The sequence below is a fragment of the Siphateles boraxobius genome, unplaced genomic scaffold, assembly GCF_051911475.1.
Source record: "Siphateles boraxobius isolate OS27281-9 unplaced genomic scaffold, OSU_SipBor_1 204, whole genome shotgun sequence".
In the NCBI taxonomy this organism is placed as follows: domain Eukaryota; kingdom Metazoa; phylum Chordata; class Actinopteri; order Cypriniformes; family Leuciscidae; genus Siphateles; species Siphateles boraxobius.
In genome coordinates this window covers 3,561,088-3,580,910 of record NW_027508816.1, presented here as the reverse complement: position 1 = coordinate 3,580,910, position 19,823 = coordinate 3,561,088, and the positions used below count along the sequence as shown (strand labels likewise).

At 41.8% G+C, this 19,823-nt stretch overlaps 2 protein-coding genes across 3 annotated transcripts in view; one reads left to right on the top strand and one right to left on the bottom strand.

Moving 5' to 3' along the window:
• LOC143745501 (uncharacterized) overlaps positions 1 to 15,473 on the top strand; it is a 33,038-nt gene extending 17,565 nt beyond the window's left edge. Inside the window, exons 13-16 of the mRNA XM_077237631.1 lie at positions 7,692 to 7,885; positions 8,020 to 8,173; positions 14,148 to 14,275; positions 14,935 to 15,473. Of these exons, the coding sequence (XP_077093746.1) occupies positions 7,692 to 7,885; positions 8,020 to 8,173; positions 14,148 to 14,275; positions 14,935 to 15,246 (788 nt within the window). The 3' untranslated portion in view covers positions 15,247 to 15,473. The remainder of the gene's footprint in view (positions 1 to 7,691; positions 7,886 to 8,019; positions 8,174 to 14,147; positions 14,276 to 14,934) is intronic.
• Positions 15,474 to 15,861: 388 nt separating this feature from the next.
• The window catches only part of nrxn1b (neurexin 1b), a 181,610-nt gene continuing 177,648 nt past the window's right edge, over positions 15,862 to 19,823 (bottom strand). For both annotated transcript variants that reach the window (XM_077237629.1, XM_077237630.1), the window contains one exon: positions 15,862 to 17,455. In XM_077237629.1, the coding sequence (XP_077093744.1) occupies positions 17,157 to 17,455 (299 nt within the window). In that variant the 3' untranslated portion in view covers positions 15,862 to 17,156. The remainder of the gene's footprint in view (positions 17,456 to 19,823) is intronic.

Sequence of the window (19,823 nt, the reverse complement as noted above, 5' to 3'; positions counted from 1 at the left end):
CCTTTTATAAACTAATTTTTCAAGTATTTTAGGAAAGAAAGGTAATAGTGAAATAGGTCGATAATTGTTAAATACATGTGAATTCCCAGACTTAAACAAGGGAATTACTTTAGCTAATTTGAAATCTCTTGGTACAACACCTGTTTTAAGTGACAAAGAGAGAACATAAGTTACAGGCTCAATAATAGAGCAAAATACTTTCTTTATGAGACTAGCTCTAATTTCATCATGTCCTGGAGCTGTGTCCTTCATCTTTAATATAATTTCAAGCACTTCATTAGAAGTTGGAGGATCAAATTAATTTAAGCAAGGATATGGCAAATCAAAAATCAACAATTCCTGTATTCGTAATATTTTTTGACAGTGAGGGACCAACATGCACAAAGAAATCATTGAAACCGTTTGCTATATCGATGGGGTTTTGATAATTCTCTATACCATCGGATAACTGACCTGGAATTCCTCGAGTTGTTTGTTTTTTATTTAATAATTCATTTATAACATTCCAGGTTTTTTATATTTTCATAAGAATTTCCCAGCTTCTCAGAAAAATATTTTTTCTTGGCATCTTTTAGAACTTTGCTGAATTTGTTTTTATATTTTTTATAATACGCAATATTTAACGGTGTGGGGCTACTGAGAGATTTTTTATACAACTTATTTTTAATAATAGAGGATTTTTTTAATGCAGGTGTAAACCATGGCTTAGAAATATTTCTGTTTTTACTTCTACTTCGTACCAAAGGAAAACATTTATCAAACAAAGATGAAAATATATTCATAAATGTCTGATAAGCTGTTTCGGCATCCTGATGTCCGAAAACATGATTCCATGATATCTCAGCCAGTGACCTTTTAAAAGACTCAACAGATTTAGAACTAAGTCTATGATGTTTCATACTATAGGTTAGCTTTTTTTGCAGAGAATTTGTAAAAAACAGGAATATAGGAAGATGGTTTGAAATATCAGTAAGCATTACACCTGATGTGATCGAATTTACAAAACATTAGTTAGTATATTGTCAGTTAAGGTAGCCGATGAGCATGTTATCCTTGTTGGTTTATTAATAAGTTGATAAAATAATAAGAATAAATTGTATTTAAGAACTCAATAGAGGAATTTGATTCATGGGTCAAAGCAGTAGTCTCGCACGCGCTTAGAGCTCGTGTGAATTGCACGTATAATCTGAAGTTAAGGAACAACCTCGATCCATCAGGAAGCGCCACATAGGTCGCTGCATTTCATAATCGATGACGTCGACGCGTTGTCCCAGCCCTAAACAGGAACATCCCCAAACTGTTCCCACAAAGTTGGGAGCATGAAATTGTCCAAAATGTATTGGTATGCTGAACCATTAAGAATTCCTTTCACTGGAACTAAGGGGCCAAGCTCAACCCATGAAAAACAACCCTAGACCATAATCCCCACTGGATCCCACGCTTTACCCCACTGCATCCAACGCTTTACCCCACTGCATCCAACGCTTTACCCCACTGCATCCCACTCTTTACCCTACTGCATCCCACATGTTACACCACTGCTTCCCACTCTTTACACCGCTGCATCCCACATGTTACACCACTGCATCCCACTCTTTACACCACTGCATCCCACATGTTACACCACTGGATCCCACGCTTTACCCCACTGCATCCCACGCTTTACCCAACTGCATCCCACGCTTTACCCCACTGCATCCAACGCTTTACCCCACTGCATCCCACTCTTTACCCCACTGCATCCCACTCTTTACCCCACCGCATCCCACATGTTACACCACTGCATCCCACGCTTTACCCCACTGCATCCCACGTTACACCACTGCATCCCACATTTTACACCACTGCATCCCACATGTTACAACAATGCATCCCACTCTTTACCCCAGTGCTTCCCACTCTTTACTCCACTGCATCCCACGTTACACCACTGCATCCCACGCTTTACCCCACTGCATCCCACATGTTACACCACTGCATCCCACATGTTACACTACTGCATCCCACACGTTACACCAATGCATCCCACGCTTTACCCCACTGCATCCCACATGTTACACCACTGCATCCCACGCTTTACCCCACTGCATCCCACATGTTACACCACTGCATCCCACATGTTACACCACTGCATCCCACATGTTACACCAATGCATCCCACTCTTTACCCCACTGCATCCCACTCTTTACCCCACTGCATCCCACGCTTTACCCCACTGCATCCAACGCTTTACCTCACTGCATCCCACGCGTTACACTTCTGCATCCTACTCTTTACCTCACTGCATCCCACGCTTTACCCCACTGCATCCCACGCTTTACCCCACTGCATCCCACGCTTTACACCACTGCATCCCAAGCTTTACCCCACTGCATCCCACGCTTTACCCGACTGCATCCCACGCTTTACCCCACTGCATCCCACTCTTTACACCACTGCATCCCACGCTTTACCCCACTGCATCCCACGCTTTACCCCACTGCATCCCACATTACACCACTGCATCCCACGCTTTACCCCACTGCATCCCACTCTTTACCTCATTGCATCCCACGCTTTACCCCACTGCATCCCACGCGTTACACCACTGCTTCCCACGTGTTACACCACTGCATCACACTCTTTACCCCACTGCATCACACTCTTTACCCCACTGCATCCCACGCTTTATCTCACTGCATCCCACGCTTTACCCCACTGCATCCCACGCTTTACCCCACTGCATCCCACGCTTTACCCACCTGCATCCCACGCTTTACCCCACTGCATCCCACGCTTTACCCCACTGCATCCCACGCTTTACCCCACTGCATCCCACGCGTTACACCACTGCTTCCCACGCGTTACACCACTGCATCACGCTCTTTACCCCACTGCATCACGCTCTTTACTCCACTGCATCCCACGCTTTACCCCACTGCATCCCACGTTACACCACTGCATCCCACGCTTTACCCCACTGCATCACACTCTTTACTCCACTGCATCCCACGCTTTACCCCACTGCATCCCACTCTTTACCTCACTGCATCCCACGCTTTACCCCACTGCATCCCATGCGTTACCCCACTGCTTCCCAGGCTTTATCCCACTGCATCCCAAGCGTTACACCACTGCATCCCACGTGTTACATCACTGCATCCCATGTGTTACCCCACTGCATCACACTCTTTAATCCACTGTATCCCACTCTTTACCTCACTGCATCCCACGCTTTACCCCACTGCATCCCACGCTTTACCCTTACTGCATCCCATGCGTTACACCACTGCATCCCACGCGTTACCCCACTGCATCCCACGCTTTACCCCACTGCATGCCACGCTTTACCCCATTGCATCCGACGCTTTACCCCACTGCATCCCACTCTTTACACCATTGCATCCCACGCGTTACACCACTGCATCCCACGCTTTACCCCACTGCACCCTAGGCTTTACCCCACTGCATCCCATGGGTGTCTTCCTTATCTGACACTCATCTTGGAATCTTTACTAATGTTGCATTCCGTTAACCTTGGAAGTCGGAGCTGGGAATGATGTCACACCCGAGTTGATGCTTGCTCTCTCGAAATGCAAACAAACATATGTCCACGTGATGCCTACCGCGGGTCTGAGCTTGTCACCGTCATCACCGCACTGCATCCCACGCTTTACCCCACTGAATCCCACGCTTTACCCCACTGCATCCCACGCGTTACACCACTGCATCCCACGCGTTACCCCACTGCATCCCACATGTTACACCACTGCATCCCACATTTTACACCACTGCATCCCACATGTTACACCAATGCATCCCACTCTTTACCCCACTGCATCCCACTCTTTACCCCACTGCATCCCACATGTTACACCACTGCATCCCACGCTTTACCCCACTGCATCCCACATGTTACACCACTGCATCCCACATGTTACACCACTGCATCCCACATGTTACACCAATGCATCCCACGCTTTACCCCACTGCATCCCACTCTTTACCCCACTGCATCCCACATGTTACACCACTGCATCGCACGCTTTACCCCACTGCATCCCACATGTTACACCACTGCATCCCACATGTTACACCACTGCATCCCACATGTTACACCAATGCATCCCACTCTTTACCCCACTGCATCCCACTCTTTACCCCACTGCATCCCACGCTTTACCCCACTGCATCCCACGCTTTACCCCACTGCATCCCACGCTTTACACCACTGCATCCCACGCTTTACCCCACTGCATCCCACGCTTTACCCCACTGCATCCCACGCTTTACCCCACTGCATCCCACTCTTTACACCACTGCATCCCACGCTTTACCCCACTGCATCCCACGCTTTACCCCACTGCATCCCACGCTTTACCCCACTGCATCCCACATTACACCACTGCATCCCATGCTTTACCCCACTGCATCCCACTCTTTACCTCACTGCATCCCACGCTTTACCCCACTGCATCCCACGCGTTACACCACTGCTTCCCACGCGTTACACCACTGCATCCCACTCTTTACCCCACTGCATCACACTCTTTACCCCACTGCATCACACTCTTTACTCCACTGCATCCCACGCTTTACCTCACTGCATCCCACGCTTTACCCCACTGCATCCCACGATTTACCCCACTGCATCCCACGCTTTACACCACTGCATCCCACGCTTTACTCCACTTTATCCCACGCGTTACACCACTGCTTCCCGCGTGTTACACCACTGCATTACACTCTTTACCCCACTGCATCACGCTCTTTACTCCACTAAATCCCACGCTTTACCCCACTGCATCCCACGTTACACCACTGCATCCCACGCTTTACCCCACTGCATCACACTCTTTACTCCACTGCATCCCACGCTTTACCCCACTGCATCCCACTCTTTACCTCACTGCATCCCACGCTTTACCCCACTGCATCCCATGCGTTACCCCACTGCATCCCATGCGTTACACCACTGCTTCCCACGCTTTATCCCACTGCATCCCAAGCGTTACACCACTGCATCCCACGTGTTACACCACTGCATCCCACTCTTTACCCCAATGAATCCCACGCGTTACACCACTGCATCCCATGTGTTACCCCACTACATCACACTCTTTAATCCACTGTATCCCACTCTTTACCTCATTGCATCCCACGTGTTACACCACTGCATTCCACGCGTTACACCACTGCATCCCACGCTTTATCCCACTGCATCCCACATGTTACACCACTGCATCCCACGTGTTACACCACTGCATCCCACTCTTTACCCCACTGCATCCCACGCTTTACCCCACTGCATCCCACGCTTTACCCCACTGCATCCCACACGTTACACCACTTACAGCACTGCATCCCACGCGTTACACCACTGCATCCCACTCTTTACACCACTGCATCCTACGCTTTACCACACTGCATCCCACGCTTCACCCCACTGCATCCCACGCTTTACCCCACTGCATCCCACGCTTTACCCCACTGCATCCCACGCTTTACCCCACTGCATCCCACGCGTTACACCACTGCATCCCACGCGTTACACCACTGCATCCCACGCTTTACCCCACTGCATCCCACGCTTTACCTCAGTGCATGCCACGCTTTACCCCACTGCATCCGACGCTTTACCCCACTGCATCCCACTCTTTACACCATTGCATCCCACGCGTTACACCACTGCATCCCACGCTTTACCCCACTGCACCCTAGGCTTTACCCCACTGCATCCCATGGGTGTCTTCCTTATCTGACACTCATCTTGGAATCTTTACTAATGTTTCATTCCGTTAACCTTGGAAGTCGGAGCTGGGAATGATGTCACACCCGAGTTGATGCTTGCTCTCTCGAAATGCAAACAAACATATGTCCAAGTGATGCCTACCGCGGGTCTGAGCTTGTCACCGTCATCACGCACTGCATCCCACGCTTTACCCCACTGCATCCCACGCTTTACCCCACTGCATCCCACGCGTTACACCACTGCATCCCACGCGTTACACCACTGCATCCCACGCGTTACACCACTGCATCCCACGCTTTACCCCACTGCATCCCACTCTTTACACCACTGCATCCCACGCTTTACCACACTGCATCCCACGCTTCACCCCACTGCATCCCACGCTTTACCCCACTGCATCCCACTCTTTACACCACTGCATCCCACTCTTTACACCACTGCATCCCACGCTTTACCCCACTGCATCCCACGCGTTACACCACTGCATCCCACGCGTTTCACCACTGCATCCCACGCATTACACCACTGCATCCCACGCTTTACCCCACTGCATCCCACGCTGTACCCCACTGCATGCCACGCTTTACCCCACTGCATCCCACGCTTTACCCCACTGCATCCCACGCTTTACCCCACTGCATCCCACTCTTTACCCCACTGCACCCCACTGCATCCCACGCTTTACCCCACTGCATCCCACTCTTTATACCACTGCATCCTACGCTTTACCCCACTGCATCCCACGCTTTACCCCACTGCATCCCACGCGTTACACCATTGCATCCCACGCGTTACACCACTGGGTGTCTTCCTTATCTGACACTCATCTTGGAATCTTTACTAATGTTGCATTCCGTTAACCTTGGAAGTCGGAGCTGGGAATGATGTCACACCCGAGTTAAGGCTTGCTCTCTCGAAATGCAAACAAACATATGTCCACGTGACGCCTACCGCGGGTCTGAGCTTGTCACCGTCATCACCGCAAAAAAACATTGGCCTGCACATGTGTGCACGTTGTGTCTAATGACATGGATCCATTGATTCTAATGATATGGATTATGTCTAATGACATTGTGTCTTACATGGATTCAAGGTTTTCTAAACAAAACTTATCATCAAAAGATGGAGCAAATCCGACCTTTCGCGAGTTGAGGAGCGCAATGTTCCATGACACATAATAACATTCCATTCATATTAGAGATTCACGGATGGGCTATTATTTCATCCGCAACCGCATTACAAAACTCATCCGTCCGCCATCCATCCGCACCAACGTTTTTTGACCAAATTTCAAAACCGCACCCGCCCGCCATCCTCTGATTGTTTTAAGGTCTATGGGCGATGCGATGCTAGAAAGCTCTTGGCTGTTCTAGAAAGGAGACTGATCCAATGCAGCAAAGATATTTAAATGCTAAAGCCCCTAGTATAGCCTTTTGGCTATGTTGTATCCCATGAATTCCAATCGGCGCACAGGCACAAAAATAAATAAATAGCCTAAATAAAACGCACATCGGCAAACCTGACCTTACCTGACTAGGCTACTGTACAATTTTATCATTGTAATAAAAAATGCAATTTCAACATGCTGCTATTTAAAATTTAAAGCGGTTTACAGCTATACCGCGGTTCGAAAATATCCATACTGTCCTAGCCCTACTGTTTTACTACTGTTGATGCTCTGAGCAGCCATATTGGATTATGAAGTTGGGGTTGTTCCAGTTCCTCTAAGTTTCCCCGCCGGAATTCTGACTTGAGGGGGCGTTCCTACTAATTTCCCACTTCAGAGAACAAATGAAACTCTCCATAAAACGCTGATAATTTGAATCAGGTGTGTTTCTTTAGAGAGACAAAATGCTATGCTGGGTGAACACCATAACCAGGTTTGGCAAACACTGAGGTAGTGGTTTTTTGTTTTATATAGTTGTCTTCCCTCATTTTAATGTGTTTTAACTTCAATAGAGTCACAGTTATCTTTGACTGTCATCCAAACAATGATTGAGTGGCTGAAGAACAATAGAAGCCCTCACAGTCAAGTCATGGAGTTCATGAGACATACAGCACTTCATCGAGCTGCATGGATTCGATCACCTGGAACAAAAACCATAGAAGAAATCAATGGAGAATATCCCAGACTTCAAGACTCTCCTGGAATGGTGAGTAAAATATTCTGAAGGGTTGTTTTAGCCTCTAGTAGAAATCCTACAGTAATTTAGAAAACAAAAATGCTTCATCTTATTCATTAAATTGTTACTTGCAATCTAGCATTGTTATTGTTGTTTTTATCTAGATATTACAGGACTTTGAAGTTGTATTCCCTGACCATGCTGACCGCCTTTATGAATTTTGGGCTCCTGTCTTCACTGACCGGATTTTACTTTTTGCAAAAAAAGAACCCAAGGCTTCTGACGTCCTTCCAGAAAATCTGGAAACACTGCCAATAGGTAGGACATCCTATTAAAATCACGCACAGAATACCATGTTTACTATAGCTCTCTAAAATGCATTGTTCTGACTGGTTGACAGGTTCTAAGTGGTTGAATTTTCAGTAACAGTTCAAGAAGTTAGGGTTAAAGGATTAGTTCTGTTCAGAATTAAAATTTGACTGATAATTTACTCACCCCCCCATCATCCAAGATATTCATGTCTTTCATTCTTCAGTGGAAAAGAAATGAAGGTTTTTGAGGAAAACACTCCAGGATTTTCTCCATATAGTGACTTCAATGGAGTCCAACGGGTCGAAGGTCCAAATGTGAGTTTCAGTGCAGCTTCAAAATCTCGACACGATCCAGCCGAGGAATAAGAGTCTGATCTAGACAGACCAGCGGACACTTTATAGCAAAAATAAGCATTTATATGCTTTTTAAGCACAAATGCTCTTTATATAGTTGACCCAGTGTTTACAAAGCGAATGTGCAAAGACTAAGTCAAACTCCATTTACAAAAAAATAAATAAATAAAAGGTAAAACAATGATGTCGGGTGATTTTGAAGTTGTAGGAGAAAATGAAATTAATGAGTTTTTCGCCCCTCCCTACATTTTTGAACCGGAACACGGTGACCTTTCAATCTGATTACTTAATGCATCACAGCTAGTGCAAGACGAGGATTTTTGGTTAGAAAAGTATATAAATGTTAATTTTTGCTATAAAATGTCCGCTGGTTTGTCTAGATAAGACTCTTATTCCTCGTCTGGATCGTGTCGAGACTTTGAAGCTGCACTGAAACTCACATTTGGACCTTTTAACCCGCTGGACTCCATTGTAGTCACTATATGGAGAAAATCCTGTAATGTTTTCTTCAAAAACGTTCATTTCTTTCATTCTTCAGTCAAAAAGAAATTAACATCTTGGATGACATGTGGGAGAGTAAATTATCAGGAAATTTTAATTCTGAAGTGAACTAATCCTTTAAATGCTTCCAGACAGCAACATAGTGTCGACCCACATCTGGGCCGTGTGGAATCCACGTGTACCAGATGTGGGCCGGATCTGGGCTGATACTATGTTGCTTTCTGTTGTCCACATTTTCCTTTTTGAAGTGATTTAAATTTAAAGCAATTTAAAATCACCATGGTGAACAGTGTACATCTGAAGTGTCTCAGCTGAAGGAAATAATCCATTATTTATCGGATTTAATATATTGGCCAAATTTTCTTATCAGGCCGATAATGATCACATTAAGAATTATCATATATTGAGCAATAATGATATGGTGGCTGATATATCGTGCATCCCTAATATATGGCTTATCAAACAAGACACAAAGTAGTTTGGGACTTAATTTTATCCACTGGTTGTTGATTGTACTGTAAAAAGTGGCTGCTCCATTCTAGGATGGAGGCAGACGGCAGATCTGTACATGCTAGAAGGCATGGGGAAGAGCATTTCAATAGTCTAGCCTGGATAAAACAGAAACTTGGAAAAGGAGCTCCAAAAGGAAGGCTTTGACCTTTTTTAATGTTGTACAAGGTAAATCTGCACGATCGGGCAGTACTAGCAATGTAGTTTGTGAAGCTCAACTGATCGTCAGATATAAGTCCACGACTCCTAACTTGAAGGTGTGATTGTTGGTGAAGTGTTAATGTTCACTGGAACCACGCACACAAGTTGTATGTCATCAGTTTAGCAGTGATAAGAAAAGCCATGTGCCTGAATGACAGATCCTAGTGATGACATGTAGATGGAGAAGAGGAGTGGTCCCAGCACTGAGCCCTGAGGCACTCCTGTAATTAGTTGGTGTTAGTCGAACACCGTGTAACATCGACAACCGCAGCAAGTCTAAATGCCCTGATATTCTCACAGCGAAGTTCTTTTTCCTTCTTTGTTTAGGGTAAAACAAAGTTCAAAATGCGTGAGCAGGGATATAATGTTATCGAACATCTGACATTGCCCACACTGCTGAGAGCGGCGTTTAGATGAATATGTAAATATGCGCTTTACTCTCAATAACAAAATAAACACACAACAAAATTGAGAAACTAGCAAGCATTTTAATGAAGCATAAGGAAAGCATCTGATCATAGTGTAAGGGGATTTACAGTAGGCTTGGGCGGTATCCAAATTTTGATACAGTCAAACCTCCTCCCTATTTTACCGGGGTATACGGTATTACCGTGACTAATTAAAAATTATGACATAAGGCTCAGACAGCGTCACCAAACTGTTGGCTTGTGTCTACACCGTTCAGAAACTGAATACCAGATCGGGCATAAAAAACACACACAAAAAAATCAAGGCCAACCCGTGCACGTTGTGTCTGATCCCTGTTGACGGCATTAAATGTAATATGAGCCGGAGCCCTATTTAGACTCGACTATTTTTAATACGTGGGCCGTTATAATATGGTGGCGCCAAATAATTGTTTAACCCAGGTGCTCAGGGGGTGGTAGATATAAATACTATTTATAAATGAGCAAAAATGGGACAATTAATAATATTTAATTATTTTAATTATGACAATTGTATACATTTTATTAATTCATTTAAATTAAATTAACAAGCAACAAGCCAGAAGTGCATTTGTAAATCCGGTGACACGCGTCCATTGATTTTTATTAATACAACTTTTCTGTCAGTGCTGCAAAGATTAAGTTGACGATCGCCATCTCCTAGTGGACGCGCATATATAGAGAGAAATGCAAATCATGGATTACATAATCAGAAGGTATAGGCTAGCCTTTTTCTTTTCGTTTTGAATTGTTTCGTTTAAAGAAATTGACGATTGATATCTCCGTAGTGAACGCGCGTATAGAGAGAAATGCACATCCTGGATTAATCCAAGAGTATGCTGCCTATATTTCTTTCCTTTTGAATTGTTTCGTTTAAAGAAATTGACGATTGATATCTCCGTAGTGAACGCGCGTATAGAGAGAAATGCACATCCTGGATTAATCCGAGAGTATGCTGCCTATATTTCTTTTCCTTTTGAATTGTTTCGTTTAAAGAAATTGACGAATCGCCATCTCCATAGTGAACGATAGAGAGAAATGCACATCATGGATTAAATAATCAGAGAGTAGGCTAGCCGATTTCTTTTCGTTTGGAATAGTTTCGTTTAATTTGATGATCGCCATTTCCGTATAGAACGCGCATAGAGAGAAATACACATCATGGATTAAATAATCAGCGAGGGGCCTATTTCTTTTCATTTTGAATTGTTTCGTTTAATGAAATTTCAAGCTTTATTTAGATATCTTTCATGTCTGTGAGACATACACTGAGTTTCGGTTAATTTATGATGAGATTTCAATGCCAGTGACCGCGGCGCGCCAGCGCACGATCATGTCATGATTATGTTGTCTGCTATATTTGATTCTTATTTATTATTGGTTGATAAAAAAAAAATATTAAAATTAGGATACAATTTATACAAAACGAAATTCACTTTAAAGAAAGGCCTTTTACAAAATGAAACTTAATTAAGTGGTCAATGTCTGACTCCCGATGCATCCCATCTTACTCGTGCTGTTCAGTTTTCATTATCAACGTAAAAAAAAATAACATTTTAATATTTTAACAAATATAAACGAATGCGCTTATTTAATGAACTCGGGGCAAAATGCATCCTCGCAGCACAGAGTGGGTGGTTGTTTCGGAGATGCGACATTAGGTTAGAGGTGTTTCCATCTCTCGCGGTCACCTTTTTTATTGCAACATTTACAAATTGCCTACTCAGTATTTACCGCCTCTCCCTTCTCTCTCTCTCTCTCCTCCACACTGTCACTTGATGACAACTACATAAGCATTTTTAGGCATTGAATAAATTATATTTATTTATTATATATAAGTGCCGGTAATGACGGTATTGAAACTGATACTGTTGCTATTTTAAGACCCCGCGGTATACGATATTACCGAAATACCGCCCAACCCTAATTTACAGTCAAAGACCCAGAACCAGATATGATGAATGAAGACCCGGAGTCAGAATTATAATAAATTAAATCAACTATAAACAGGAGAGTCGTCTCAAAACATCAAGATAATACGTTCTTTCTCTCAAGGAGAGGACACTTTAGTCTAACACAGTAAAGTAAAGCTTTAACTGAGAAATGGTCCCTTAAACTATAGCCTTCAATGACCATAGTTGTCAGGGTACCCTAGAAAAGCAGACGTATGTATTGACACGCGAAGACATTTCTCAAACAAAACATCTTTCCATATTTCATTTCTGGAAGCCAGGCTAAATGAGCAAGCACTGTTACTGCATTCAGATATCAAATACAGACATTAGTGAAAACATGAAAAGAACATTTCAGTAATCACATGGTAACTTTTATAACAAAGTAAAATCTGACAAGCCTAGAGAAGTCATTCAACTCATGTGATGTTTAGAAGGAAAAATATTGAATACCTTGATTATAATCGCTAATTAGATATACTTTGAAGCAGTAGATTCAAAATCCACGCACCCCTTCGATAGCAACGTGGATGTGTTTGTTTACACGAGCTCTGTAATTCTGCACTCTAAAAGTCATGTCACATTTATAAAATAGCACTTTATACAATGGATTACTTAAAATCAAGCAGCTTTACCGTATTAAACAGGAAAAACAGTGTCAGTGTCTCATTTCATCAGAAGTAAAACTTCGTTTTCTACTATAAAGCAGCTCTCCGGTGTTCATGTTTTTACTCATGGGCGTCTGACTTCCACGAGCTCAAGGATTTTACACATGAAAAAAGGAAAACCTTACGTAATCACCACGGGCCAATGGGAGTTCGAAGGCGTTTACCAGTCGGAGCGAACTTTTCCGGAAAGTTCTTGGGCAAGCTGTTTCAAACTTACAACACAATCTCCAAACTAACTTTGTTTCGGCCTGAGTTTGTTTTGAAATTACGTCACATCAGTTCGTTCTTGGATTTCGCTTGAAGTATATCGGGGGCCTTCATGCATACGTGGATTAACCATTCACAATGAGATCAGTAACCTGAATTAAGACAATAAATGAGGTCAATTTTGATTTCATTTTGACTTCAACAGAGGTCTAACCTTTTTTTTTTTTTTAAATGTATATATTGTTTAGGCTGTTTCTAAAGCCCCGTTCACACCGCCAGTAACTTTGTTGCTGTATGCCGCTAGGCTCTGTACTGTGAAGTCGCTTGTGGGCGTTCGTAGTGCTGTCGCTCTAATGTTATTGGTAGACAGCGCGTCTGGCCATATCTATACAAAATACCATCACAAGTGATATATACAACTATATCATTTAATTTGACTAGGAATTAGGCTCAAAAGACACATTATGCTGTTGGAAGAGTGTATACTACCACAGGAGTGTTCAGTGGATGAAATCATTTACTAGATTAACGATCGATCAATCAACAAATTAAACTCACTGTCATAAATTACTAAAACGACATTCGAATTTGACAAATAATCAGTTGTCTTGTCCCTAATAGTTAACATAATGCAGGGGAAACTATAAAATAAACTGCAGCAGTGCTGAACTTGCATCATAAAATTACACCACTCGAACTATAAATGTATGAATTAAACTCACTGAGACTGTTGACAGTTTCTTTTCCATGCATCATTTTATTATATCCATGTATGTGGTTACAGTCAAATCATATAAAGCCGTGAAATCGCCCTCGAACTCTTCTTGCCTGCACTCGAGACGGAGACGTGAGCCCCACTGAAAGTCTTCTTTCCTATTGGTTGTCGCTCGTGAAAATCGCTTCTCATTTGCATAAAGTTTAAATTTCTCAACTTGTGTCGCTTCACACGCCCAAATACTGTCGCCAACGGCTAGTGTCGCCAGATGTCGCCAACGCTCCATTGAAATGAATGGGATCATGTCGCTGCGTGGCGCTGGCGGTGTGAACGGGGCTTAAGTGCGTATGATAGAAGGTTGTAAAGATGACAACTGCAAGCTTAACTTGTTTCTGATGTGTTTGCTCTGTAAACTTGTCGTTCCAAGATATCCGTGGAGAAATTGCCTTAAATTGCCTTCCTGTCATCCTGCCATCATCGCCATATCGCACAAATGAGAAAATTGTGCGTCCAACATATGCTGAAATGAAGCGCAGCTTCATTGACATTCAACCTGTAAGTAAAAGCAACACTGCAAAATCACCTGTATTAAATTACACTGGATCCATATAGATCCATTTCCCCTCTTTCCTTCAGGGATTGTGCTTGTTAACAGCAGGTGTCATGACTAATATTCAATCATCACTTTTAGGGGCTGTTTACACGACACCGTTTTCAACTAAAAACATAATCTTTTATGCGTTTTGGCTGTTTGTTTACACGACAACAGCATTTTGGTGCCTGAAAAAACAAACTTTGAACAAACCTTGCACTTTGAAACCCATGTAAACAACAAAAAAGCGAATCACTGAAGACGATGACGTTACGCACATGCGTATTATATGTTCAGTGTATAGTGTTTCATCGCCATCTACTGGCCTGGCAGCAGAATACAGCGTTTTTATTCGGTTTCGCCGATCCATGTGAATGGGGATCGTTTAGTCTGTGCGTGGAAAACTCAAAGGAAAAACTTCTTTTTTAAGCATATTGTTGTCGTGTACACGTACTCTTAGAGTGAACATTTTATTTAATTCTACAGCACCGCTTCAGTGTTACTTTTACACAGTGTAATTTAACACTGCTGACTTTGCTTCCATTCATTTTTAAACATGTATTGTATATCCATGGAATATTGTCACAATGTATGTCAACTGAACTTTATTTATTCTTTTAAGGTTGGAACTGATATGGTTCATTACCTTGACAGCGAGACGAGCCCGGATCCACATGTGTTGGTGCTTGGGGACAAAGGGAACTTCTCCGAAGTGTTTGTCATTTTCAACAGGGAGGCAATTGAACAGGAGACCTTAGTTCAAGCTGTGGATTTGTGTTTCAAAATGATTTATGTCTACGCCATAAACTTTCCAAAGCCCTCTGCTCCCATTTGGGAGTTTTTGCAGCATGCCATCTTTAAAATCCCTGGAGGAATCCCTTCAACACACTGCTGCCTCCTCAAAAACTTTGTTTTTAGTGTTACTGATCATTAGTAGGTCCAGAAGTCAACAGATGCATTTGTAGTTTTATCATTATGTATTTATAACCCAATGCATACAGTGTAGTCTTTTTAATTGAAGACTACATTATCTGCTGGAGCCCCTCAGTGTTCATACTTTATCTTTTGAAATATAGAATGAAGAACTTGTTAATAACCAAAAAAGAATCTAGGGAATTCTGTATTTATCTATAAAAAACAATAAATAAGCAAACAAATGAATTAGCTTAATCCATGTTCATTCCTCATCTTCTAAAATTAATTTCTACTTATCCTCAATGTTGAAGATCAAAATCTTTATGGAAATCACATTTGTATGAGGAGAAAAAATTATAATAAACTACCAAATTATTCTTTCTGAAACAGACCTTATCTTTATAAATACTGGGAAATATTTTATTCTAAGGTTATTATAGTGCCAAAAGAGAAATATTTGAATAAGGTTAGTGTTAGGGTAAAATATAAAAATATATTGTATATTAAAAATATTTATCATACATAAATAAATAAATAGGTCATCAAATGGAATCCATATTAACAAGATGAAAACTGTTGGCATAACACCTACATTTATCCAAGACACATTTATAAATTACTTTCAAGGAAATTATTTACTTTGGGTAATATTTTATTTGCTTGATTAACTTTTCAAAACCGTTTTAATACATACATTTTGAAAGTCTCAGAAATGAAATAAAATACTGTATAAAAAATACACCAGGTCTAAAAAGTAAAATGAATTTGTGTTCTGTTCTTGTGTTTAGTTCAAAATCAGTTTTTCTCTTCTAAAAGTAGGAAATGAGACAGACAAACACACATTAGACAAAATGTAATCATAAATCAAATTGTCACTTGTTTCTGAGGGTTTGTATGTGCAAATAAACGTGTCATTATAGGCTGAGAATAATTCAGGTGTGAGTATATTGGTAGTGATATATCTTTGGATGGATGTGACTTCATTGCTTTGCATGTCTTTCAGAGAACCTTCTAAAACATGAACGTGCACCCACACACACACACACACACACACAAAGATCACTTTTCAACAATCATTTAGAACACAATTTATGGGTAACATGATGAAAAAAAACAGCAAATAAAAAAAAAATGCTATCATTGATCTCGTCTACAAATTCAACTATATCTTAATGACATTCAAAATCCTTTCGTAGTCTTTTCTGCCAAGGAGTAGATAAAGTTTGCATTCTTTATGCAACGGGTTATAAAACACAAATTTGTCAGTCCAGAAAAGCACACATTTGAAACGCATGGAAACATTTTAAATAAGATGTTGCTTCCATGTTCACTGAGATGTCCATGTTTGCCAAAGATAATGTGCAACGGCGTAATCTTCTTTCCACTTTGAGCATCAGCTGTCCAAATCATATTAGCTCTATATAAGACTTATCAAGTAGAAACACTGAGAGACTTCTTTCCTTTCTCGCTCTCTCGTTCTTCAGTGATGCTTTGAGAAATTGTTTCAGCTTTATCATTATTGCAAAGTTCCCAGCAACACAAACAGGCAAAAACAAAAAAGACAATTTGTCAATTCATTACTTGCTCTTCATTCCCCTTCTTGCATTTGTTAAAAAACAGCAACTGTGAGCTCATTTACAAAGTAGCTATTCATCTAGATGGATTTGTCTATCTTTCCATCACTTATGGGTCAGTTTGGGTTTTTTAATCAGCTTGTCTTTCTCCAGTTGGACAAGTGTCGATCATCCTGTTCTTTCATCCATTCCAATGTGAAGAAATGATTAAATATTGAAGAAAACCTTTTCTTTGCTGCATCACTGTTTAAGAGCTGATTGACTGTTTTTCCACAGGTTTTGTTATCTTGCTTTTGTTTGACTTTTGTGCTAGAACTTAAAAGAGTACGAAGGATCTTTGTTTCGAATAAAAGAATCACACATAATACTCCTTGTTTTTCTTGCTCTTACTGACACAACTGGTGTCGTCCAGTGGTTTCTCCTTCACGATTGATCCGTTGGACTGGGCTGAGTTGCAAATGTAGTTGCGGCTCTCGTCCACATGGTACGATCCCTCGTCGCGGTTGCGGTATTTGAACATGGCGTAGAGAAGAATGAGGATGCAGAGAGCGGCAGCGGCTACGATGCCGACCACCATCCCTGTGGTGCTGCTGTTCTCGTGGAAGACCTCGGACTGACCCGGATAGCTCTTCAACACGGGGCCTGTAGGGTTAGCTGGAGAAACAAAACACCAGGGGTCAGTTTATATATCAGCAATAACCCAATTACCAACAGCCAATATCGAAAGAAAACAGATGAGCAAACTTCTGTGGTAGATTTTTTCCTAAACCTGACTTAGGTGGCCTATCGAACACTATCACTTGGTGGTAAGGTCTCTAGTGTCACACTAAATAACTTGCTCCCTGCGCAGGAATAATCGACGTCCTTTAAATGCTTTAATCACGGCCGGGAGAGTACTCTAGCAGTTCTCAGAGCATCTCAACAAGAAGAAGTTTTAAGCATGATCTCAGACAAATCCCACCGGTAAACATGGATACTACAGTCTTTATAGAATAGGGAGGTATGGCAAAATGTCATGAATTTGATTGGTTCTTCATACGCAAACCTTTCTGTTACTAGGTAAAGCAAACTTTGTTTTAATGATTACTTCATTGTTAATCTCAAGGTTCTAACCTAGTCATCTGTCTAGTTTAATTTCCCATATATGTTATTTTTACACTCAACAGGGGTATGGCAACAACATTCAAAAACACAGACCAGAACATTTTAGTACGTTAGATAAGGTTAGATGTTAGTCACTTCCCAACAACGTTAATATTGTCTACAAAAACGCTTTTGGAGGTTGGCATCAACACAAACTCATTTTGCACTGCTCCTATAACTATCCTATAACCCTTCAAGCCCTTCTAACAAATAAACTCTTTCCATTTTTGCGCTTTAATTGTTGGCCTGCTGGTTGTAGTTCTGGGACTGGGAAGTCTGCTGGGTTTTAATAAAGTGTGTTGATCTAACTGTGCGTTTGGCCATCAATAACGAACCTGACACATTTTGGCACAAATCTTCCTAGCCTTTATTACAAAGGTGAAGATAAGAATAGCACCAAACACAAAACTAAGTCAAAAAAGCAATGAATTCGGAAGAACAAGAGTGTGTTAGAATGGCCCAGTCAGAGACCAGAATCCAATCAAAACATGTTGAACAGCTTGAAACCGGCTTACACTGCAGATTTATTGAAAAATGTACCAATGAAGTTGATGGACTCTTATTAAAAAGGACTGGCTGCTTAAAAGCTGAAGCTGCTTCCACCAGGTATTAGGTAGTGAACACTTGTGCAATCAGGTTAGTTTGTTTCAATTGGAAATTAAATCAGGTTTTAAAAAACCTGAACATTCAGGACAATTATGTCCTTATAAATATGAATGGCTGCTGACACACATTACTTTGTCAAGCTCTTCAAGCTTACGATTTGTCCCCTCAGGTCCTCTTTACAGCTGGTATTAAGATATGTGTTGGTCGACTGGATCACAAGTAGACGAGGGAAACATTCCCGTTTACACCTGGTGTTTTACTCTGTCTCTTTTGTCCACTTTCAACCACTTCTGTCCTGATTTCTTCGAGGGGAGGGTCTATGGGCGGGTAAATGTGTGGGATTTTTCAAATCTTTCAATCTAATGGACAAAATAAGCTCATGCAATTTACAAATGAACGCGACCGGAGACGACGGAAAAACACAGAGAAAATTAGCTTTCGTTTCTGCTCTGACAGACACAAGACCAGCCGAACGCTGTGAGTGTGTGTTAGAAATCAGGAATGGTGAGAGAACATTGTGCTTGGCACGTTTCTCCTCTTCAAACCAAACTTGTGTCTCCAGCCCATAATGTTCAGGCATTAGGTCAGTAGACGGTCTTTTGTGGGTGTTTGAATGCTTCTGACCACATGAGCGTTTACACTACAAATGCAATCCGGTCTAATGCACTATCTCTGGAAGTGGATAAAAGAGGACAAGCTCAAAATTTTTAGATCCCGTTTACACCGGTATTTAACGTCGTCCACTTGTGATCCGATCGACCAAAATGCTAAATACCAGGTGGAAATATAAATATGCCTATTACCACTGGATGAAACAGAATATAAACCACCAGAAAAATACCAAATACAGACACAATGTTATAAAAGTACAATAGAGTTCAAGTAAAAGTTGAGTTTGAAAATCATTTTTATGGGAACATTATTGCTGTGTCTGCATGAAGGAACTTCAGGGGAAAGTTCTTTAATGAAACATGGCAAATTTACAAAGCAAAATAAAAGTTTTACTGAACAGCTTGTGTCTCTGTTCCATATACCTGAATCTCTATAGTCTCAATTAGATCTCATGCTTCATTACAGCTTACAGATAACAGCCACTTGAACTTGTGTAAAACATGAAACAGCTCAACATGTTCTCGGGGACAGCGAGACTAAAACTACTGAGGTGAAAGTGCGGCCAAACAGCGAGAGATTGACACAAGCAGCATTTCCAGTACAGATTTGCACAAAACTTTTGTGGTGTTTTCTAAATGTCGATTGCGGAATCAAGACGTTT